At 43.2% G+C, this 25,687-nt stretch overlaps 1 protein-coding gene across 5 annotated transcripts in view; it reads right to left on the bottom strand.

The window, feature by feature from the left end:
• The window catches only part of hdx (highly divergent homeobox), a 214,732-nt gene extending 197,429 nt beyond the window's left edge, over positions 1–17,303 (bottom strand). For 4 of the 5 annotated variants that reach the window (XR_011593623.1, XM_070883100.1, XM_070883101.1 and 1 more), the window contains exons 1-2: positions 17,217–17,303; positions 11,499–11,609 (exon numbers count right to left, since the gene is read on the bottom strand). Coding sequence is in view for 3 of the 5 variants with exons in the window: in XM_070883100.1 (XP_070739201.1) it covers positions 11,499–11,516 (18 nt within the window). In the remaining 2 variants the exon portion in view is untranslated. The remainder of the gene's footprint in view (positions 1–11,498; positions 11,610–17,216) is intronic. The other variant, XM_070883104.1, reaches the window with a different exon arrangement.
• Between the last annotated feature and the right edge of the window lie 8,384 nt (positions 17,304–25,687).

Raw genomic sequence — 25,687 nt, 5'->3', positions numbered from 1 at the left:
TCTATTTCTATGTCAGAATGGTATGTGACTTGCTGGGGAATTTGGGGGTGGTGTTGTTCCCATGACCTGACAATGGGGTGGGAAAGGATTCCAAGGGCCCAGTCAGGACCTATAAAAGGAGTAAAATATCAAGTGGGCAGAGAACAAACTAAAGAGAAACTGAACTATATAACCAAACCAGTAAAATACAAGTTAGAGGATGGCATACTAAAACTCTACTATGCTTTGATCAAACAACACATTGAACACCTTAGTCACTAAGATACAAGGGAGACATTAAAGGCAGTGCAGAGAAGAGCCACTGAATTATGAGGAAAGATGGGCAAATCTTGGCTTTATACCCAGAAAAGAGTTGACCTAATAGTTACTTCGGCAGGGCCCTAATTATGCCACGAATGCACAGTTGTGGAAATTTCCATGTGATTTCTTGTGATATACTTACCACCCCCATTTTTTTCTTACCTAGTTTTCCCTTTTACAATCGTACTGAAATCAGACATTGAAACGCTGACTGTTCTGAGTCCGAATGGTCTCAGCTGACAGCAAATTTTTTGAAGGTTCATCACTTTACAGGTCGTTCATCCCCATGCATTTCACACCTTCTACAACTCAAGTGTGCATGATATAAAATGCATGGGGATTTTTAATCTCATTTATCTCAGTTCCTTACACTGCTTTTCTATTGTACAAATTATCCATGCTTGATGACAGCATTTGATGCCTGGGCGTTATGCAGCTAGCTGGAACCTGAAAGTAAACTTGCCGGGACTCGCTAGGGCTGGTAGCTAGGAAGACCCAGCAATAACAGGTCATCCTGGCTGTCAGTCTCAGTAAATCAGAATAACATAATTTCAGGTTACAGTCAGATGGACAAAGCCTACATTGAAGCAGCTTCAATCAGCTGGTTTTGTACAAATTTTGAGTCAAGTTTAGCTGGTCAAGTGTGCAAGTTGTGCAAAAAGTCGGGATTAACAAATTGTCGATCAATGAGATTAGATGATCGGTGTCAAACGACACCATTTGGTGTCAGCACATCAGATATTGGGTGCAGCAGGTACTGATTATTTGCCACTTATCTGTTGGTGATAAGGCAGATGAGACAGGTAGGTGTTAAGTGATGACCAATACTGTATATGGGGACTCAAAGGGCAAGCACATAAAACTGCCTTATTACAGTTTAGAATGCCCAATTTTCTTTATGATTTTACACCTTATTTTTAAAAATACTTTTGCGACCGAGATATCCTAAAACCCTGGACAGTTACCACAGAATCTATAATTCACACACTTGCAAAATGTGGTTTTGAAGTGCCATAGAATTCTAGGTGCCCTCTGGTCAGCATTGGAAATGTAAATCTGAAACACGGCATCAACAACAACTGTTTGCATTTATAGAGCACGTTCAACATAGTAAGACTTCCCAAGGTGCTTCACAGGAGCATAATCGGACAAAAATTGACATCAAGCCAAAGGAGGAGACATTATGACCAAAAGCTTGGTAGGTTTTAAGGAGCATTTTAAAGGAGAAAGATGTGGCGGTGGAAAGATTTAGGTAGAGAATTTCAGAGTTTATGGCCTAGATGGCTGGGCAAAACACTGGAATCTATTTAAAATCACTTGGCTGATCCAATGGGGAGACTAAATTTTTTCCCCCAGATGAAAGAGCGAAGGTAGACCAGGTTCTTCTCGTCTGTATCTATCTTGCAAAATACTAGACAATGTGTTCAATTGAATCTAGAGGAAAACAAAAGCTAGTTATGCAAGTTTTCTCCAGCAACCACCAACACAACTGCAAATGGAAACTTGGCAGCCTGCACAGCACCACTATTGAGGCACAACTGGGTAGTTTTTGCTGCTCGTTTGATCCCAATACAGAATTACAACTACTAATCCTATCTTACAGCAGAGCTACTTCTCCAATACAACCGTAATCCCACAGCACTTTATTTATTCTGTTTATGCTCACCTGAGGAAGATTTTGCCATTCTGACCCATTCCATTGTTGGGGGTGGGCAAAATCACAATGCTAGCCTGTACGGATGGCTGAGATCTCAGTCCACCTATGGTCAAAATAAAATGGGAGATCTAACAGCAGGTGGTGCTGGCGGCAGTATATTCTTGGCACTTTGCCTTGTAGGGCAGTGTGTGAAACCCTGATTATATCGATATGGTTAAATGAAGTAAGGATGGAGGAGGCCCACATGGAGCAACACCACCAGCATAGACCAGTTGGGCTGAATAGCCAGTTTCTGTGCTTTAAATTCTAAGTAAAACCACCTCACATGGTGGTGCTCTCTGACTTCAGACACGTGGGCCATCTGCTTTGTATTACAGCACTGCCTCCTGAGACATACAGGGTTCTTCTGTTTCAAAAAAAATCTTTCCCTCCGTATTTACCAAGGTTTTAAAGGCATCTTAAGTTTTCACATATTTTTCACCGTCTGTAAATTGGCAAGTTCTTTTTTTGGTTTATTCAATCTTACAAGATATGGTTCTATGCTTTGAAAAACACATGGAGTCAGTAGCATTCTCACCTCCTCTCTAGAACGTCAAAAGTCAGACTTCAAATAAAATTATATTGCTTTCTCTCTGGCAGCCACTAGATTTCTCGTGTCACTATAATTCTTGGTCTGTCTGCAGTGTGTTTCTTTTGTCTGGTCTTGCATTCCTCAATCTTTCTTGCCTTTGTGTCTCAGCTAAATCCATCTTTCCATTGTGTCCATCTCGCCTTCAGCACCAGCTCAATCGAACTCAAAAACAATTCTCCTGAGACATCTTTACTGCAAATCCCTACGTCACCCATCAGAAGATTTTATTCTTAAATTGTAAAACGTTTAAGAATTTTAAATCTTTGCCATTTGTCCTTATATTTTCCAATGCATGTTTTAAATAAAACATTTTGGAAAAAATAAAGATCCTAAAACCAGTATAATGCAGGTAGATGTGTGCATGCGTGCATGCCTCTTCCCTTTATTTTCTCCTTTTTAAATGTTCATTGGCAAATTGGAAATGTAAATTTGTCAGTTCTCTCCACAGATGCTGCCTGACCCTCTAAGTGTTTCCAGCATTTTCTGTTTTTGCGAAGAGATATCAGGGCTGTGACCATGTACTGTGGGACACTTGCATACCAAGTGCATCTGAAATTCATCTCCCTGCTATTTTAGCAGAAGCATTAATCCATTTATTTTAAGAAGGTAAACGCCTCTTCTAAAATAGTAGTGTGAAATTTCAAACAAACACCTGAAGCATTTGAATGCTACAATCTTACAGGGTCATTTCAAAGACCGAAATGCAGGTAGGTGTAGGTGCTTATTTTGCAGCACTGAATCTTTCTTATGTTCACCTGCAAGTAGCTGTATTCCTTTCTTCTCTATTTATACCCAGCCGAATCTTCAAAAAGAAACTGAAATTCCAGAGAAAAGTTTCAAAATTAAGAATTGAAGAACCCCCAATAAAATCAGAGGGCATTTTACCCAACTAGTGGCGGTACTGAACATAAGTTCTTCTGCAACACGTATTATTGACTATCTATCTTAAATCAAGCACCATGGTTGCATTTTTGGCAGCTCAAATTTAATAGTGATTACCAAAACAGCTAAATGCTGATGTGATGACTGGGGAGGACAGGATGTATATTCTAAACTTGTTAAAAAAACAACAGGACATTTTTCAAAGTGCCTGGAGTCCAAAAAATTTGCAACTGTTTCCCGAATTAGACAGAGTTTAATTTTCTGCTCTCAGTCGAACATGTCAAATGTTAAAAGCTGAATCCCATACAATGGTTGTCTCAACATGAGGTTGGATGTGCAGGTATTTTATGACCCACTTATATTGCAGCATTTTGTGCACCAGGCAAATGGCAACACTCAACATATGGGCATTGTTGCCAGCCTAGTTACCTTGCAACAAGAGGCAAGTAGTTCTTAAAAAATGGCAATGACTTTACAGATGGTTGGGGAATATTTGTACAGCTGACGAGCAATGAAATTGCTTCACTTGCTGCGAGGAGGACACAAAGAGTTCCCTACCCAAGAAAGGATATACTTGCCTTTGATGGGGTGCAACAAAGGTTCACTAGATTAACTCCTGGGATGAGGGTGCTGTCCTATGAGCAAAGATTGAGTAGAATGGACCTATATTCTCTCGAGTTTAGAAGAATGAGAGGTGATCTAATTGAAACATACAAGATTCTGAGAGGGCTTGACAGGGTAGAGGCTGTTTCCCCTGGCTGGAGAATTTAGAACTAGGGGTCAGTCTCAGGATATGGGATTGGCCATTTAGGACTGAGATGAGGACAAATTTCTTCACTCAAAAGGGTTGTAAATCTTTGGAATTTCTTTCTTCTCTCTTGACTTGCTACCCTGAATGCTACTGAAGCTTTGTGGGAAATTGTGCACACAGTTCAAGCTTGGATCCTATTATTGGAGCATGTGCACTATGACAATTTTCCACAAAGCATCAGTCACTGGCCAAGACAAAAATATAAAGTCCAAGCCCAGGCGTTTGGGAACGGCTGAAGTAATAACTTTAATAAAGGCATTAAAAGACACAAGTCTTATTGTCATGCTAAAGTCTTGCATTCATATAGCACCTTTCACAAACTTAGGACTTCCCAAAGCCCTTTATAACCAATGAAGTACTTTTGAAGTGTACTGTAATATTGTAGGAAACGCAGCAGTCAGTTTGCTCATAGCAAAGGCCCATGAATAGCAATCAGTTTTAGTGATGTTGGTTGAGGGATAAATATTGGCCAGAACACCACTGCTCTTCTTTGAAATAGTGCCCTCGAGAGGGCAGAATCAGTTTCGCGTCTCATCTGAAAGACAGGCCCTCCGACAGTGTCCCCCTCCCTTAGTATTGCACTGGAGTGCCAGCCTAGATTCTGTGCTCATGTCTCTGGAGTGGGTAATGAACACACCTCAGACAGATGTGAGTGCGTGACCACTGAGCCACCGCTAATGCAATTTAGTTGGTACACAAAATGCTGCAAAATTTAGTTGTGATTGAGGCAAAATTTGATATGTGAGGAATCAGGAATTCTAGGGTCCCTGCTCCTAACGCATTCTTATGGGCCAAACTAGTGATTTAGCAGGGAATTAATTGATTATGTCTTTTGATAATTCTCTTATGGATTCATGATTTATCCGCAAACTAATCAGTCTCTCTCGCAGAGATGTGAAAAATTCTAAGCAGGAATAATAGCCATCATTTCTGGGCCTCACCTTCAACAGTGACTCCATCCCTCTCCCTGGCCACTGTCTCAGGCTCAATCAGACTGTTGGCAACCTCAGCGTCCTCTTCAACCTTGAGCAAAGTTTACAATCTCTACTTACTCTTCAATAAGATGAAGGCGCGAGTGAGTTTGATTCTCGTGAATTCTGCTTACCACTAGGACCTAGCGGCAGTTACATTGGGCTCAAGTTTCGGACCCCCGCTAGAATGGTGCACATCGGAGAAGCCCGCCTAATTTGTAGAACAGAAATTGCGCCGAATACTTACTTCGCAATTCTCCGACATCTGTAGACTCGTTTCCAGCTCGGCGCGGCGCAGCAGGAGCTGCTGGGGGCGGAGCTACAGCCCTGCGCCAAAAACAGTGCCGGCAGCTGCGCGCGTGCACAGTGGTGGCTGTGCGCGTGCGCAGTAGCTCCTGGCCCTCCCAGCGCGTCCTGTCTCCAGGCGATGATCCTATCCCTGACCGAAGGGACATTGCCCCTATCCTGGGCCGAGTGACCTGACAGTACTTGCCTCTTCCGCGGCAGCCCGCCCGGCATCTCGCTGGAGGCGGGCCCCGCCCGAAGTCCTCGGCGGCAGTCCAGCATCTACTGAGGGCGGGCCCCACCCGAAGTGGTGTCCTCGTCAGCGGCGGGGCCCATCTGAAGTCTTGGGCGGCGGTCTGGCATTTGCTGGGGGCGGGCCCCGCCCGAAGTCCTCGGTGCGGCGGGGCCCGCCCACCCGGCATCTCCTGGGGGGGGGGGGGGGGGCCCTGTCCCAGCAGGCTGTTGGAGGGCTCCCGGTGCTGCAGTAGGTGAGTAGAAACTTTAAAAATTTTTATTTATTGATTGATTTATTTTTTTTTATTTTTTTTTTATTGATTTATTGGTTGATTTATTAATTTATTTATTATTGATGATGGCTCTTTATTTATAAAAGTGAAGTGTTTAATGCTTGTAAAATCCCCTAACTTCACTCTAACTTCCCTTCCCCCCCCCCCCCCATTATCTCTCGGTCCCTGCGCCTAATTTATTAAGTGTAGGCAAGGTTTTTCTGCGTGTACAAAAATCTACACTTACTCCATTCTAAGTTAGTTTGGAGTAAGTTGTCGCTGCCTAAACTTGCAAAACAGGCGTAAGTGGCTGGTAACGCCTCCTTTTGAAAGAAAACTGTTCTAAAACGAAACTATTCTAACTCACTAGAATTGGAGCAAATTAAATGCCAAGAATTGAAATTTCTAAGATACTCCATTCTAAACTAGTTGCTCCAAAAAAATAGCAGCAACTCAAGCCGAAACTTGAGCCCATTGACTTGCCGGTTATTGGGGACAGCAAGCTCCCATTTCAAAATCAAAATCAAAAGGAAAATATCATTGGGGAGGAAAAAAATCTTAAATGAACTAGAAGTGCTAGATTTTCCCTTTGATTACGCTGTAATATTAGAACTTTTAACCATTTTAACATTTCAATGTATTGAAATCCTGTACAGCATGTGTATGTGGGAGAAAGAACTCACCATGTCACAAGCAAATCAGGCTGCAAGACCCTGTCCTCCACTAGTGTAATTTGACTTATTGACCTGAAGTGTATGATGGGTAATCATCATCATCATCATCATAGGCAGTCCCTCAGAATCGAGGAAGACTTGCTTCCACTCCTGAAGTGAGTTCTTTGGTGACTGAACAGGCCAATACGAGAGCCACAGACTTTGTCACAGGTGGGGCGGTTAAGGGAAGGGGTGGGTGGGACTGGTTTGCCGCACGCTCTTTCCACTGCCTGCGCTTGATTTCTGCATGCTCTCGGCGTTGTGACTCGATGTGCTCAGCGCCCTCATGGCAAGCTGTCAGCGTTCGCCATGATTACCATTCTGAAACTGACCATAAGTTCAGGATTTAGTGCATGAGCATGTAAATGCGGAAATCCTGACGTTGCAGTCAGTTAGCACTACTCTGACACAGGCTGCACTGTTTAGTGGTTGGGGACACCACCACAACCAGTAAACAGTGAAATCAGTAGAACTAACGAAAACTTGAGCTGTTCTGCCTGAATATCGCAGTTAAACATCCCATTAAATGTTAAGCTTTGTTGGAATAGGGGTTTCAACAGTGTATTGACTGCTAAACAACCATTTTGGCCCTGAAAAACTAATTTTTATATTTGTGGAATGTCTCCATTATGATAAAAATTACAATTTCAGTTTGTTTATGGTTTCAGCTTCTACCTTAAACCCATGTGTATGTCCTAATCTTTATTTTGCTCTCTGTAACAATTTTTTTGAAAGAGCAGAATATCAGTGCTTTTCATTTCCTGGTTTGATGTCTGTGCGAATTCTTCAATGTGATTCACTGCTTCGACAGCTTGATGACATCACTGCTGCATTCCGCTCTGAAGCCCCTATTTACAGCACCACAATTAATTACACATCAAGAAACCAAAGTTTTCGTCACAGATCACGGACCGCAAATTACAAGCCAATGTTTAGTCAATAGCAGCAAACAACTAATATGTTTTCCACTACAAAGTCATTTCTGCATAGTCTGGCTTTCTTTTTCGAAATCTTCTTTTTCTGGGTTTCTGTTTCTGAATAGTTTAGCTTCACAAATTATGGATACACACTTTGCTCCCCCTCACTTAGAGTACTGAGTTCTGTTCTGGGCACCGCACCATGTTGTGTAAATTGAGTTAGGTTAGAGATTAGCCATGATCTAATTGAATAGCAGAACAGGCTCGAGATGCTGAATGGCCAACTCCTGTTCCTATGTCTCTTTCCGCTCCCTCCCCCACCCGCCCAATACTGGTAGTGTAGTGGTTTTTCCAGTAAAAAGAGCATTTGTAATTCGTTAATGCAACTTGTAGATCTCCCATGGCAATTGCCACACCTCACCCCATCACTATTACCACTTGGTGTCTGTCTTTATTTCTCTCCAACCTCTCACCAATCTGTGTCATCCACAATGTCTTTACCTCCCCCCAATCTCACTATCTCATCATGTCCCCTTAACTCTCTTTCCCTCTCCACTTTCATTCTATCCCTCTACACCCAATCTCACCCCATCTCCTAAATCCCTCTCTTGCCCATCTCTCCTATTTGCTCTCTGTGCCTGGCCCTCCAATCTCTCTCACTCTGTTCCTTGGCAAAAAGGGGAAGTTGGGCAGCAGTTATAATATTGTTTCTTTTATTACAACAGTGACTACACTTCAAAAGTACTTCATTGGCTGTAAAGCGCTTTGGGATGTTCCGAGGTCGTGAAAGGTGCTATATAAATGTAAGTCTTTCTTTCTTTTTAAATTCAGCACATTTAAAGGGAGAGTGGGGCCTAGAGTAGCCGGAAAAGCAGCAGCAGAGTGAAGAGTTTGGAAACAGCATGCAACGGGCCGGGAATGAGCAGCCAGGAGCAGGGCTGGGAGTGATCAGGATGCAACATCGGGGTGAAGATATGGAATTACACGGGTACTATAACATGGAAGCAGACCATTCAGCCCAACCAGTCCATATTGGTATTTATCCTCCATGAGAAGAGTAGTCCTTATACCATGTGCATACCCTGTTCCCATATCCCTTTATCCCACTTTCCTTCAATCACAACACACACACACACATATAAATATATATATATATTACACATGTATAGCATCTTTGATAGAAAAATATCGAAAGACATATCACAGAGGCATAATCAGACAAAAATGGACGTTGAGCCAAAGAATGCAATATTAGCAGGGGGAACAGATGGGTTTCAAGGATAAACATGAAAGAGGAGCGGCGTATAGGAAGGAAAGTCTAGAGATTAGGATCTAGATGCTGAAGGCACGGCTGCCAATGGTGAGGTGAAGGGGAATGCACAAAGCCAGAGATAAGGAGGAGGGGTGGGGGTGGGGAGGTTATACATCTGGAAGAGTTTTCAAAGATATGATGGGGCAGGGCTATCAATAAATTTACACACAAGAATGAGAATTTCAAATTGGAGGCAGTAGGGCACTGCGTGCCAAAGTAAGTCAGCAAGGATAGGGGTGACAAGTGATAGGGGGGACTTCGTGAAGGAGAGGATAACGGCAGGAGAATTGTGCATGAGCGAATGCTTATGGATTGTGGAGAATGGGAGGCCAGCAAAAGTGTCAATTTCAGGAAAAAACATTACGTTTTGTCACTGATTTCCCAAGAATTCAAGTGGGAACTTTATTGACTATGCCTTGGGTGCATTTCATAAGAACATAAGAAATAGGAACAGGAGTAGGCCATACAGCCCCTTGAGCCCGCTCCGACATTCAATAAGATCACGGCTGATCTGATCATGGACTCAGCTCGACTTCTCCGCCTGCTCCCCATAACCCCTTATCATTTAAGAAACTGTCTATTTCTGTCTTAAATTTATTCAATGTCACAGCTTCCACAGCTCTCTGAGGCAGCGAATTCCACAGATTTACAACCCTCTGAGAGAAGAAATTTCTCCTCATCTCTGTTTTAAATGGGCAGCCCCTTAGTCTAAGATCGTGCCCTCTAGTTCTAGTCTCCCCATCAGTAGACACATCCTCTCTGCATCCACCTTGTCAAGCCCCTTCATAATCTGATACGTTTCGATAAGATCACCTCTCATTCTTCTGAATTCCAATGTGTAGAGGCCCAACCGACTCAACTTTTCCTCACAAGTCAACTCCCTCATCCCCAAAATCAACCTAGTGAACCTTTTCTGAACTGTCTCCAAAGCAAGTATGTCCTTTCGTAAATATGTCAAGTCATATGAACTTTTTAAAATGTATTCACGGGATGTGGGCGTCGCTGGCAAGGTTAGCATTTTGTGACCATCTCTAATTGCCCCAGAGAAGATAGTAGAGATACTACCACAGTGCTGGTTGGTAGCAAGTTCCAGGATTTTGATCCAATGACAATGAAGGAACGGTGATATATTTCCAAGTCAGGATGTGTGTGATGAGGGGAACTTGGGAGGTGGTGTTTTTCTCATGCACCTGCTGCCCTTGTCCTTGTCCGTGGTCGAGGTCACGGGTTTGGGAGGTGCTGTTGAAGAAGCCTTTGCAAGTTCCTGCAATGCATCTTGTAGATAGTAACACTGCAGCCACAGTGGAGGGAGTGAATGTTTAAAATGGTGGATGGGGTGCCGATCAAGCGAGCTACTTTGTCCTGCATGGTGTCAAACTTCTTGAGTATTGTTGGAGCTGCACTCATTTGGACAAGTGGAGAGCATTCTGACACACATCCTGACTTATGCCTTGTAGGTGGTGGAAAGGCTTGAGAGAGTCCGGAGTGAGTCACTCGCCATGGAATACCCAGTCTCTGACCTGCTCATGTAGCCACAGTATTTATGTGCTGATCCAATTAAGTTTCTCGTCAATGGTGCCCCCCCAAGATGTTGATGTGTGGCTTGCTAAACCCATGTCTCTTTATCCCGTGGACCCATTTACAACAATATGGCCCAATTAATTGATTTACTTTTGCTTGTGTTGCGTTTATGAACGTCCTGTAAACTGGTGAACCTAAATTGTCTGATAAAGCTCCATTTTGTGGGGGAACTGGGTGGTGCCATGGGTCAGGCAGTGGAATTTCTGGGAACCGGATTCTAGTTCAGCCCAGACAGTTGGGATGAAAGTCTCATTGCAAGGATCCTATGTGAAATGAGTTTGGGCAGTCTCAATCCAGTTCCCTGTGAGTATAGTTGGCCTCATGTATAAAACTACCTCCAAATTAGCACTAATGGACAATGTCACTCAAACAGGATGGTTGGTGCTCTGCTGAGGTTAGGGTTAAGGCACATTAATCGTACAGAGAATAGGAGCTTTCCTCTGCGATCTTGCTGTGCTATATCTGGCCCAAGAGTGATTGATGCCGGCACAGGGTACATGAAATGAAATTTTCCAGCTTCGCACTGATGCTAACACGGTAGTGTAGATCTGTGTTAGTGTAAAACAGAACCTCGTCACGATATTGCAGTTGTGTAAATGCAGCATAAGGTAACAGAAAGGTGGCTTATGTCTTTTGTTACTCTGTACAGAACACAACAGACCTTTTAATGATTAAGATTTGTCAACTTTTTTAGTCAGCTGAAATACTTTCCAAGTTTCTAGCTTCCATTAATATCCACATTTCCAGTTTTATACAAGTCGTCAATATGAGTAGTGCAATTATAAGATCTATTTTATACGTTTACAAGTTTTGGGTGACTTGGCATGGACCATGCAAGCCCAGATTATCTTGCATCCACCCCTCCATAACACATTTCCTTATACAACACTATCATGTTTACCTGGTCACATCTCGCATCAATTCAATCATACCTGTGGACAATCCCCCATTCTGATTGGCTCCCGACCCTCCTGTCACATTCGATTGAGGATAACTTTGTAAGACAAGACTGCTGCTCCACCTCGCACTGCACGGTTCCTCAGCTGGAGGCGAAACCAGTGGTTTTTAAATACAAAAAATACAACTGGTTTCTTCAAAAGGAGTAATTTTCAACATTGTAAAAGGTATGATTGAATAGTAACAGTGTATTTGCACCCATACTCTCCTGGGGAATTGAAGATAGGCCATTTAATTTAATAAAAGAGCAGAGTCTATTTTCCATAGCTCAGCAGACAAATTTATTTTTATTGCTCAATTACAGCGGCGAAGTGCAAGCAAACACACCACTCTTTCGGTTATCTATTGAATGTTGCAACTGCACTTTCAACCTATTACGACATATTCCCACAGGTGCCTACAGGATTTGAAACAGCTGTCTCAAAAGTTACAAGGTTGTAACCACAACAAAATGTCTGATGAGGTCATAAACCACAACATGAATGCTAACCTGGCTTTATATTCTGCCATCAGTGCATAATTTCTTAATGGTTAAAGAAAAAAACAGAAAGTAAGTAACTTGAAATCATAGAAACATAGAAAATAGGTGCAGGAGTAGGCCATTCGGCCCTTCGAGCCTGCACCGCCATTCAATGAGTTCATGGCTGAACATGCAACTTCAGTAACCCATTCCTGCTTTCTCGCCATACCCCTTGATCCCCCTAGTAGTAAGGACAACATCTAACTCCTTTTTGAATATACTTAGAGAATTGGCCTCAACAACTTACTGTGGCACAGAATTCCACAGGTTCACCACTCTCTGGGTGAAGAAGTCTCTCCTCATCTCGGTCCTAAATGGCTTACCACTTATCCTTAGACTGTGACCCCTGGTTCTGGACTTCCCCAACATTAATAAGAACATAAGAATTAGGAACAGGAGTAGGCCATCTAGCCCCTCGAGCCTGCTCCGCCATTCAACAAGATCATGGCTGATCTGGCCGTGGACTCAGCTCCACTTACCCGCCCGCTCCCCATAACCCTTATTGGTTAAAAATCTATTTATCTGTGATTTGAATATATTCAATGAGCTCGCCTCAACTGCTTCCTTGGGCAGAGAATTCCACAGATTCACAACCCTCTGGGAGAAGAAATTCCTTCTCAACTCGGTTTTAAATTGGCTCCCCCGTATTTTGAGGCTGTGCCCCCTAGTTCTAGTCTCCCCGACCAGTGGAAACGACGTCTCTGCCTCTATCCTGTCTATCCCTTTCATTATTTAAATTTTTCGATAAGATCACCCCTCATCCTTCTGAACTCCAACGAGTAAAGACCCAGTCTACTCAATCTATCATCATAAGGTAACCCCCTCATCTCCGGAATCAGCCTAGTGAATCGTCTCTGTACCCCCTCCAAAGCTAGTATATCCTTCCTTAAGTAAGGTGACCAAAACTGCACGCAGTACTCCAGGTGCGGCCTCACCAATACCCTGTACAGTTGCAGCAGGACCTCCTTGCTTTTGTACTCCATCCCTCTCGCAATGAAGGCCAACATTCCATTCGCCTTCCTGATTACCTGCTGCACCTGCAAACTAACTTTTTGGGGTCCCTCTGCACCGCAGCATGTTGTAATTTCTCCCCATTCAAATAATATTCCCTTTTACTGGTTTTTTTTTCCCAAGGTGGATGACCTCACATTTTCCGACATTATATTCCATCTGCCAAACCTTAGCCCATTCGCTTAACCTATCTAAATCTCTCTGCAGCCTCTGTGTCCTCTACACAACCCGCTTTCCCACTAATCTTTGTGTCATCTGCAAATTTTGTTACACTACACTCTGTCCCCTCTTCCAGGTCATCTATGCATATTGTAAACAGTTGTGGTCCCAGCACCGATCCCTGTGGCACACCACTAACCACCGATTTCCAACCCGAAAAGGACCCATTTATCCTGACTCTCTGCTTTCTGCCAGCCAGCCAATTCTCTATCCATGCTAATACATTTCCTCTGACTCCGTGTACCTTTATCTTCTGCAGTAACCTTTTGTGTGGCACATTATCGAATGCCTTTTGGAAATCTAAATACACCACATCCATCGGTACACCTCTATCCACCATGCTCATTATATCCTCAAAGAATTCCAGTAAATTAGTTAAACATGATTTCCCCTTCATGAATCCATGCTGCGTCTGCTTGATTGCACTATTCCTATCCAGATGTCCCACTATTTCTTCCTTAATGATAGTTTCAAGTATTTTCCCCACTACAGATGTTAAACTAACCGGCCGATAGTTACCTGCCTTTTGTCTGCCCCCTTTTTTAAACAGAGGCGTTACATTAGCTGCTTTCCAATCCGATGGTACCTCCCCAGAGTAGAGAAAATTTTGGTAGATTATAACGAATGCATCTGCTATAACTTCCGCCATCTCTTTTAATACCCTGGGATGCATTTCATCAGGTCATGGGGACTTGTCTACCTTGAGTCCCATTAGCCTGTCCAACAGTCCCAGTCTTGGCCACCCTGCAACCACGTTTCAGTAATGGCCACCAAATCATGTCCATTTGTAATGATTTGTGCCGTCAACTCATTTACTTTGTTTCGAATGCTGCGTGCGTTCAGGTAAAGTGTTTTAATACTCGTTTTTCAACCATGATTTTTAGTTTTGACCCCTCCTGCAGCCCCTTTATATTCATACATATTGTCCTTTCCTATCACCTTGTGGTTTACACTTACCCCAGTGCTACTCTGCTCTGTTGCCTCCTGCCTTTTGCATTCTTTCTTGGGGTTCTGTTCATCTGAGCTCTCACCCACCCTAAATAGCTCAGAGGATTCTCCTGGGTTCCCATCCCCCTGCCAAGCTCGTTTAAAGCCCTCACAACCGTACTATCATCCTTCAATAAACTGAATAATTTATTAACCAAGCAACTTCAGCATCAACACACACTCATACAATTATATTAACAATTTAATGTGTAAGTTCCCCATTAAAGTTATGTACTTAATTCTGCAGTACACAGACAAATACATCAATTTCTATTGCACTATCATATATTCAAACTATCTGAATACAGGGTACTTAGCAATTTACAGATGCTATAAATATATATTCAGCCTAATCTTAAATTGTTCAATTCAAGTTATCAAATGATCTGACAATTCAAAATTTGTACCACTAAATTCCCACTTTGCTGTGTTATTTACATAGATTAATTCAAATTATTAGATAATTCAAATTCTCAGTGCAAAAGATGACTTGAAATTATCAGTAGAATATAAAAGCTGAAGCTTCAGAGAACATATCTAAACCCCATTCTCCACATGGCTATACAAATATCACCAACTTACTCTATATGCACAAATGTGGATAAATACATTACAGTAATCATAACTGACACCAAGCCCTGTTCATTTATCAACCCTGTGCTCACTGACCTATATCGGCTCCCGGTCCGGCAATGTCTCGATTATAAGATTCTCATCCTCGTTTTCTAATTTCTCCACTGCCTTGACCCTCCCCATCTCTAACTTCCTCCAGCCCTACAACCCACCAAGATCTTTGCACTCCTCCAATTCTGACCCACTGTGCATCTCTGATTTTAAATTGTCCCACCATTTGCGGCCAAGCTTACAGCTGCCTAGGCTCTTAGCTTCTGAATTCCTCCTACATCTCTCTGCCTCTCTTTCCTCTTTTAAGATGTGCCTTTAAACCTACTTCTTTGAGTAAGCTTTTGGTCACCTGTCCAAGTGTCTCTTTATATAACTTGGTATCAAATTTGGTTTTATAATGCTCCTGTGAAGCGCCTTGGGATATTTTACTACGTCAAAGGCTCACTATAAATGCAAGTTGTTTATGCATATACAGGAGAAAGATCCTTCCATTTCTACTGAGTTAGCTGATCGGGGCAAAGGTCATGTTGGGACAAAACAATTAATTTCAGTATCTATTAGTTAGAAGTAGAAAAAGCCATGCCCTCATCATGGTCACCAATAATCTGGCAGGGCGGGGGAGGGAAGAGGAGAAACAAGTTAGAACATACATCAAACAGTATTTAGCACCTACACAGTAATCCAGGATTGTTTTGAAACCATACAAAGTTCGATTCAAATCCATGTAAGAAGCATTTCACTGACAGGAGAAAGGTTCAAGAAGGGGACCTGCATTAGTTCTTGCCACTGTTCTTAGATTACTAAGACACATATCAAGCCTCCCTGCTCCAAAAATAGACAGGTGCATGCCCAGCACTACACTGAATGGAGTGATAGACAAGTTTTCCTTTATCCAGGCAGGAGAAAACGATGGGAAAAATGTGACATCACAACAGGTCTCACCCCTAACAAACTCAACCTCTCATGTCTCGAACATTCTTTCATTGTGCAAAATATTATTCTATCCTCACTCAAATGGTTTTTACCACAAGTAAAAGAACTGCTGTCAATTTTATAGCAGATCTTCTGTTACTAGTTATCGTAATTACCAATTATTTTCTTTAAACTATAAGCAATGGTTTTGGCACAGAACTTGGAAATGAAGGATTAATTTATTAAGAATTCAGAATTTTAAGAATTGCAATGCTCAAGGCGCATAAATAATATTAAGCCAGGGCTGGAGAATGAAAGGGGAGTTCAGAAGCATCAAATTCAGTGTTGCTCTGAACTGTGTTGTACTGTATCGAATTGTCTGTTAAATTGCAATGTATTGCAAATTATGTCACCCCATGCAACACTGTATTGTGTTAAATTACACTTTTGGGTGTTAAACTGTGATGCAGTGTGTTGGGCTAAATTATATTTTATTGCATTGTATTTCTTACAATGGGTTATATTGTGCTGTTTTATATATCAATATATTATGCTGTTTTATATATCAATATATTATGCAATTATATATTAGATTACATTCTGCTGTTATACTTTTGGCATTTTGTCATGTTTATTCGGTCCTCTGTTATATGTTATTAAAATATTGTCCTGTTATTAGATTATATTATAATACACTGTGTTAAGAGATTATACCATTAGAATGTCATATTGTGTTGCATTATATATAATACGTTGTACAATATTAGATTAAATGTGCCGTTAGTTTATATTCCATTTATATCAGAATAGAATTTTTGTTATATTAGTTTAAATTATATTATAGTATTGTGTTTATATTTGCTATTTTAGTGTTATACTACAATATATTGTGTATATTAAATTCTGTTAGATAATTTGGCTGTTACATTAGATTACTTGGCCATGTTACAGTAGATCACTTGGCTGTGTTACATTCGGTTTATACAATACTACCCCCTCCCCCACACGTGACGCCAGTCAGATCCCAGCAGATTGCTGTACTGCGCATGACTGGAGTCAGCGCCTGGGCCATTCCCGTGAAATCCCCTTTTTTTGCCGAGCGCGTTGGGGAGAATGGGGCCGGACTGAGCGGAGTTTAACAATAAGGGAAGAGTAGGCGCGGGAGACGGGCAGCGCGCCGCCGCCGAGGTTGGCAACGGAAAGTTTGCGAGCGGCCGCGCCATTGCTTGAATTGGAAAGTCTGAACTTGAATATTCAATTCATGGATGACCTACCAGCAGCCGGCGGGCAGGCCACACTAAACTGCAACTTTAGCCACTTTCACCACACCTCCTAACCACTACCGCAACCCCACAGGGAGCGATTATAAAAATATCCTTCTAAATTCAGTTGAATTCACGGTAAAATCAGCTGCGCGTACCTTCAAGCCCTGCAAAATCAGAAGGATATCAATTCAGCAGAATTCTCCTGCTCTCCGAGCCAGACAATAAAATCAGCCACGTCCAATCACACCTGCTCTCATGATCATGACGTCCGAGTCGACAGGAGCCAATAGCAGCCCGACTATTGCAAACCCAGGGAACGACTCCAGAACGAAGTGCGCAGGCGCTGTCGGAAATCACCTCCCAACCCTCCGTCTCTCTCCATGGCAACGCCGCCCAACCGGAAATCCCGCCCTTCCCCTCACTCCATGGCAACAGGTGCAGTTGAGGCAGAGCTTTTCCACCTGACCGTGTCAGTGTTGGAGTGCCTGTTGTAGAAAGGTGATTTAAATGATTATTGTAGCATCTTTCCATGTAAAATCCACGTTATCGACACTTATCTCTTCAGAGTGTAACAATCATGAGGTAATGATTGAAGAATATTTATAGTAATATTAGATTTGAGAAGAGTCACGTGACAACTCCCCAAGCTTTCCCACGGGCGTTTCTCTTTGTCCTTTAAGACATGTCTCCCTGAATGATCTCATCAGTATGATTTTTATATATCCCCTTCCCTTAACCCCCTATTGTAACTGACACTGTTTTAGAAGCAGCTGCTGTCTTGTCAGCCAGAGGACAATAAATCCAGCAGAATGTGAAAGAGATAGGCAGAGAGCAAAATTGTGGATTATCTGCAACTGTAGGCTGGCCTCTTGCTTTAAACCCAAGCTGTGGGCAGACAGCTTTTTCAGTATTATACTCTCAACGACTTTACTTGGTTGAAAATAACTTATCTGCCACTAGGTGGAATATACATTTTTATGTTTAAGAACATTGGTAAAGCAGAAAATATTAGGCAATTATATGTTTTAGAACCTTTTTGCCAAATTGTTTACTTTGCAGTATTTAGAAGTTTTCATTAGCCTCCTTGTAATAACAAATAGCTGACTGATTTTGAAGTTTTATTTGAAGAGGTAGAACTAAACAGGTCTTTCAAAGAAGCTGTGAATGGGGGTGAACAACTGTGCTACCAGAGAGAACAGGAAATGGACAGGATTTATTTGGTACAGGAGGTTAGGCAATACCAGAGAACAACTGAAAGATAAGAGCTCACATTGGTAAAGCAGAAAATATTAGGCAATTGTAGATTTTAGAACCTTTTTGCTAAATTGTTTACTTTGCAGTATTTAAAAGTTTTCATGAGCCTTCTCGTAATAACAAATAGCTGACTGATTTTGAAGTTTTACTGTTGGGGGAGATGATTCATCAGGGGAAGACAGCAGCAGCCAAGTCCATGGCAGCAGGGCTGGCTCTGCTGCACAGGAGGGCAGGAAAAAGAGTGGGAGAGCTATAGTGATAGGGGATTTGATTGTAAGGGGATAGATAGGCATTTTTGCGGACGCAAATGAGACTTCGGGATGGTATGTTGCCTCCCTGGTGCGAGGGTCAAGGATGTCTCAGAGCGGCTGCAGCATCTTCTGGAGGGGGCGGAGGAATAGCCAGCTGTCGTACATATAGGTACCAACGATGTAGGTAAAAAACGGGATGAGGTCCTACAAGCTGAATTTAGGGAGCTAGGATTACATTTAAAAAGTAGGACCTCAAAGGTAGTAATCTCAGGATTGCTACCAGTGCCACATGCTAGTCAGAGTAGGAATTGCAGGATAGCTCAGATGTATACGTGGCTTGAGGATGGTGCAAGAGGGAGGGGTTCAAATTCATGGGACAGTGGAACCGGTTCTGGGGGAGCTGGGACCAGTACAAACCGGACAGTCTGCACCTGGGCAGGACTGGAACCTATGTCTTAGGCGGAGTGTTTGCTAGTGCTGTTGGGGAGGGTTTAAACTAAAATGACTGGGGAGCAGTGCTGTGCGGTGAGGACAGGCTGGTTGAGGACCTTTGTCTTACGGATGTTTAGCGTAAGGCCCATGCTTTCGTACGCCTCGGTAAATACATCGACTGTGTCCTGGAGTGCGGCCTCTGTATGTGCGCAGACACAGGCGTCGTCCACGTACTGTAGCTCGACGACAGAGGTTGGGGTGGTCTTGGATCTGGCCTGGAGACGGCGCTGGTTGAACAGGTTCCCACTGTTTCTGTAGTTTAGTTCCACTCCAGCGGGGAGCTGTGAGGTGGAGCATGGCTGCAAGAAAGATTGTGAAGAGCGTTGGGGCGATGATGCAGCCCTGTTTGATCCCGGTCCGGATGTGAATTGGGTCTGTGATGGATCCGTTGGTAAGGATCACGGCCTGCATGTCGTCGTGGAGCAGGCGGAGGATGGTGGCATGGCCCTGGACATCGTGGACCACTTCCCATATCTCGGGAGCTTCCTATCACCAAGAGCAGGCATCGACGACGAGATACAACACCGCCTCCAGTGTGCCAGTGCAGCCTTCGGTCGCCTGAGGAAAAGAATTTTTGAAGACCAGGTCCTCCAAACTGCCACCAAGCTCATGGTCTACAGGGGTGTAGTAATATCTGCCCTCCTGTATGGCTCAGAGACATGGACCATGTACAGTAGACACCTCAAGTTGCTGGAGAAATATCACCAATGATGTCTCCGCAAGATCCTGGGAGGACAGGCGCACCAACATCAGCGTCCTCACTCAGGCTAACATCCCTAGCATTGAAGCATTGATCACACTCTTATCAGCTCCGCTGGGCAGGCCACATAGTCCGCATGCCAGACACGAGACTCCCAAAGCAAGTGCTCTACTCTGAGCTCCTTCGTGGCAAATGAGTCAAAGGTGGGCAGCGGAAATGCTACAAGGACACCCTCAAAGCCTCCCTGATAAAGTGCAACATCCCCACTGACACCTGGGAGTCCCTGGCCCAAGACCACCCTAAGTGGAGGAAGTGCATCCGAGAGGTCGCTGAGCACCTCGAGTCTCAACGCCAAGAGCATGCAGAAATCAAGCACCGACAGTGGAAAGAGCGTGCGGCAAACCAGTCCCACCCACCCCTTCCCTCACCGACTATCTGTCCCACCCGTGACAGAGTCTGTGGCTCTCATATTGGACTGTCAGCCACCAAAGAACTCACTTCAGGAGTGGAAGCAAGTCTTCCTCGATACTGCCTATGATTATGATGATGATGAAACTAAAATGGCAAGGGGATGGGAATAGAAACATAGAAAATAGGTGCAGGAGTAGGCCATTCGGCCCTTCGAGCCTGCACCGCCATTCAATAAGATCATGGCTGATCATTCCTTCAGTACCCCTTTCCTGCTTTCTCTCCATACCCCTTGATCCCTTTAACCGTAAGGGCCATATCTAACTTCTCTTGAATATATCCAGTGAACTGGCATCAACAACTCTCTGCGGCAGGGAATTCCACAGGTTAACAACTCTCTGAGTGAAGAAGTTTCTCCTCATCTCAGTCCTAAATGGCCTATCCCTTATTCTAAGATTATGTCCCCTGGTTCTGGACTTCCACAACATCGGGAACATTCTGTGAATGTTTAAAAATGTATAGAGACATTGAAGTTGAGAATGTGGGAATTGTATAGGGACAGTATAAGCTAACAAAGAATTCATGGAGGAATAGCCATGACATCTCAGACTCGAGACTGCGAAATGTTACAACACTAACACGTATTGAAACAAAACCCACAGCTTGCAGAAAAACCTCAAGGTCTTATTAAATCATGTTATTAACCTGAAACATTAACAGAAGGTCTTTGTTTAAAATCAGACCATACTTAGGTCGGCTTATGAGTGGACAAAGGGAAAGAGGGATCAAAAGAGATAGGCTGAACTAGGATGTCACTCTAGCCCTATCTTGTTATCTTTTGCCGAAAATGTATAACCGTCGTCCCTTTACAATGTAACGTCACTTTGTCCGTAGGAAGTGGGTGCGATCTATCAGAGTTGCATTCCTTCTGTCTGATAAGGTCCCCGATCGGGATTTGCTTTTTAAATAAAAGCTTGCTTTGTTTAAAGCACAAACGGTATTCGTTTCAGTAATTTTGCTGAACCAGATTGAGAGAAAAGAATCTACATTTACATTTCTTCTCGCATCTATCATGTCCAGTCCCATCAGAATCTTATATGTTTCTATGAGATCCCCTCTCATCCTTCTAAACTCCAGTGAATAAAGGCCAGTTGATCCAGTCTCTCCTCATATGACAGCCCAGCCATCCCTGGAATCAGTCTGGAATCAGAATCTATGCAGGGAGACAGAGGAAAGTGAAAAGGGGGCAGAAGCAAAAGGTAGGAAGGAGAAAAGCAAGAGTGGAGGGCAGAGAAATCAAGGGCAAAAATCAAAAAGGGCCACATTACAACATAATTCAAAAAGGACAAAGAGTGTTAAAACACAAGCCTGAAGGCTCTGAGTATCAATGCGAGGAGCATTTGTAATAAGGCGGATGAATTGACTGCACAGATAGCTGTTAATGGGTATGATGTAATTGGGATTACAGACATTGGCTCCACAGTAACCAAGGCTGGGTACTCAACATCCAGGGGTATTCAATATTCAGGAAGGACAGACAGGAAGGAAAAGGAGGTGGTGTAGCGTTATTGGTTAAAGAGGAGATTAACGCAATAGCAAGGAAAGACATTAGCGTGGATGATGTGGAATCTATATGGGTAGAGCTGCGAAACACCAAAGGACAGAAAACGTTAGTGGGAGTTGTGTACAGACCACCAAACAGCAGTAGGGCGGTTGGGGATGGCATCAAACAGGAAATTAGCGACGCGTGCAATAAGGGTACAGCAGTTATCATGGGTGATTTTAATCTGCATATTGATTGGGCTAACCAAACTGGTAGCAATACTGTGGAGGAGGATTTCCTGGAGTGTATAAGGGATGGTTTTCGAGACCAATATGTCGAGGAACCAACTAGAGAGCAGGCCATCCTAGACTGGGTCTTGTGTAACGAAAGAGGATTAATTAGCAATCTGGTCGTGCGAGGCCCCTTGGGGAAGAGTGACCATAATATAGTAGAATTCTTCATTAAGATGGAAAGTGACACAATTAATTCAGAGACTAGGGTCCTGAACTTAAAGAAAGGAAACTTTGACGGTATGAGACGTGAACTGGCTAGGATAGACTGGAGAATGATACTTAAAGAGTTGACGGTGGATAGGCCATGGCAGACATTTAAAGATCAGGTGGATGAACTACAACAATTGTACATCCCTGTCTGGCGTAAGAATAAAAAAGGGAAGGTGGCTTAACCGTGACTAACGAGGGAAATTAGGGAAAGTGTTAAATCCAAGGAAGAGGCATATAAATTGGCCAGAAAAAGCAGTTAACCTGAGGACTGGGAGAAATTTAGAATTCAGCAGAGGACAAAGGGTTTAATTAGAAGGGGGAAAATAGAGTATGAGAGTAAGCTTGCAGGGAACATAAAAATTGACTGCAAAAGCTTCTATCGATATGGGAAGAGAATAAGATTAATGAAGACTAATGTAAGTCTCATGCCGTTAGAATCAGATTAATTAATAATGGGGAACAAGGAAATAGCAGACAAATTGAACAAATACTTTGGTTCTGTCTTCACTCTGGAAGACCACGAATAACCTATCGAAAATACTAGGGGACTGAGGGTCTAGCGAGAAGGGGGAACTGAGGACTGAACGCCAATAAATCCCCAGGGCCTGATAGTCTGCATCCCACAGTTCTTAAGGAAGTGGTCCTAGAAATAGTAGATGCATTGATGGTCATTTTCCAACATTCCATGGACTCTGGATCAGGTCCTATGGTTTGGAGAGTAGCTAATGTAACCCCACTTTTTAAAAAAGGAGGGAGAGAAAACAGAGAATTATAGACCAGTTAGCCTGACATCGGTGGTGGGGAAAATGCGGGAATCAATTATTAAAGATGTAATAGCAGCGCATCTGGAAAGCATGACAGGATCGGTCCAAGTTAGCATGGATTTATGAAAGGGAAATCATGCTTGACAAATCTTCTAGAGCTTTTTGAGGATGTAACTAGTAGAGTGGATAAGGGAGAACCAGTGGATATGGTGTAGTTGGACTTTCAAAAAGTTTTCGACGAGATTAGTATGCAAAATTAAGGCACATGGTATTGGGGTAATGTAGTGATGTGGATAGAGAACTGGTTGGCAGACAGGAAGCAAAGAGTGGGAATAAACGGGTCCTTTTCAGAATGGCAGGCAGTGACTAGTGGGGTGCCGCAGGGTTCAGTGCTGGGACCCCAGCTATTTACAATATACATTAATGATTTGGACGAAGGAATTGAATGTAATATCTCCAAGTTTGCAGATGACACTCAGCTGGGTGGCAGTGCGAGCTGCGAGGAGGATGCTAAGAGGCTGCAGGGGGATTTGGACAGGTTAGGTGATTGGGCAAATGCATGGCAGATGCAGTATAGTTTGGATAAATGTGAGGTTATCCATTTTGGTGGCAAAAACAGGAAGGCAGATTATTATCTAAATGGTGACAGATTAGTAAAAAGGGAGGTGCAAAGAGACTTGGGTATCATGATACATCAGTCATTGAAGGTTGGCATGCAAGTACAGCAGGCAGTAAAGAAAGCAAATGGCATGCTGGCCTTCATAGCGAGGGGATTTGAGTATAGGAGCAGGGAGGTCTTACTGCAGTTGTACAGAGCCTTGGTGAGACCACACCTCGAGTATTGTGTGCAGTTTTCATCTCCTAATCTGAGGAAGGACGTGCTTGCTATTGAGGGAGTGCAGCGAAGGTTCACCAGACTGATTCCCCGGGGATGGCAGGACTGACATATGAGGAAAAGACTAGATTGGCTAGGCTTATACTCACTGGAATTTAGAAGAATGAGAGGGGATCTCATAGAAACGTATAAAATTCTGATGGGAGTGGACAGGTTGGATGCATGTAGAATGTTCCCGATGTTGGGGAAGTCCAGAACCAGGGGTCACAGTCTAAAGATAAGGGGTAAGCCATATAGCACTGAGATGAAGAGAAACTTTTTCACCCAGCAAGTTGTGAAACTGTAACTAGTGGGGTGCCACAGGATCAGTGCCTCAACTATTTACCATCTATATTAATGACTTTGATGAAGGGACCGAGTGTAATGTATCCAAATTTGCTGATGATACAAAGATGGGTGAGAAAGCAAGTTGTGTGGAATTCTCTGCCACAAAAAGTTGTTGAGTCCAGTTCGTTGGACATATTCAAAAGGAGTTAGTTGTGGCCCTTACGGCTAAAGGGATCAGGAGGTATGGAGAGAAGGCAGGGGTGGGGTACTGAGGTTGCATGATAAGCCATGATCATATTGAATGGCGGTGCAGGCTCGAAGGGCCGAATGGCCTGCTCCTGCACCTTTTTTCTATGTTTCTATGTTTGAAGAGGTAGAACTAAACAGGTCATTCAAAGAGGCTGTGAATGGGGGTGAACAACTGTGATACCAGAAATGGACAAGATTTCTTTGGCACAGGAGGTTAGGCAACATCAGAGAAGAACTGAAAGATAAGAGCTCACAGGGTTGGGGGTAATATATTAGCATGGATAGAGGATTGGCTAATTAACAGAAAACAGAGAGTTGGGATAAATGGGTGATTTTCAGGTTGGAAAACTGTAACTAGTGGGGTGCCACAGGGATCAGTGCTGGGGCCTCAACTATTTACAATCTATATTAATGACTTGGATGAAGGGACCGAGTGTAATGTATCCAAATTTGCTGATGATACAAAGGTGGGTGGGAAAGCAAATTGTGAGGAGGACACAAATGATCTGCAAAGGAGTATAATGTGGGAAACTATAAGGTTTTCCATTTTGTAGGAAAAATAAAAAAGCAAATTATTATTTAAATGGGGAGAGATTACAAAATGCTGTGGTACAGAGGGATCTGGGAGTCCTTGTACATGAAACACAAAATGTTGGCATGCATGTACAGCAAGTAATTAGGAAGGCAAATGGAATGTTGGCCTTTATTGCAAGGGAGATGGAGTATAAAAGTAGGGAAGTCCTGCGACAACTGTACAGGTTGTTGGTGAGACCACACCTGGAGAACTGCGTATAGTTTTGGTTTCCTTATTTAAAGAAGGATATACTTGCATTGGAGGCAGTTCAGAGAAGGTTCATGAGGTTGATTCCTGAGATGAAGGGGTTATCATATGAAGAAAGGTTGAGCAGGTTCAGCCTAAACTCACTGGAGTTTAGAAGAATGAGAGGTGATCTTATTGAAACGTATAAGATTCTGAGGGGGCTTGACAGGGTAGATGCAGATGTTTGCCCTGATAGAGGAATCTAGAACTAGGGGGCATAGTTTCAGAATAAGGGGTCGCCCATTTAAAACGGAAATGAGGAGGAATTTCTTCTCTGAGGGTTGTGAATCTTTGGAATTCTCTACCCCAGAGAGCTGTGCAGGCTGGGTCATTGAATATATAAGGTGGAGATAGACAGATGTTGAAGGATAAGGGAGTCAAGGGTTATGGGGAGCGGACGGGGACCTGGAGTTGAGGCCAAGATCAGATCAGCCATGATCTTATTGAATGGCGGAGCAGGCTCGAGGGGCCAAATGGCCT

The sequence above is a fragment of the Pristiophorus japonicus genome, chromosome 6 (genome assembly GCF_044704955.1).
Source record: "Pristiophorus japonicus isolate sPriJap1 chromosome 6, sPriJap1.hap1, whole genome shotgun sequence".
Classification (NCBI taxonomy): Eukaryota; Metazoa; Chordata; class Chondrichthyes; family Pristiophoridae; genus Pristiophorus; species Pristiophorus japonicus.
Note: the sequence above shows the minus strand (reverse complement) of the source record. Positions and strands in the feature narration are given on the sequence as shown.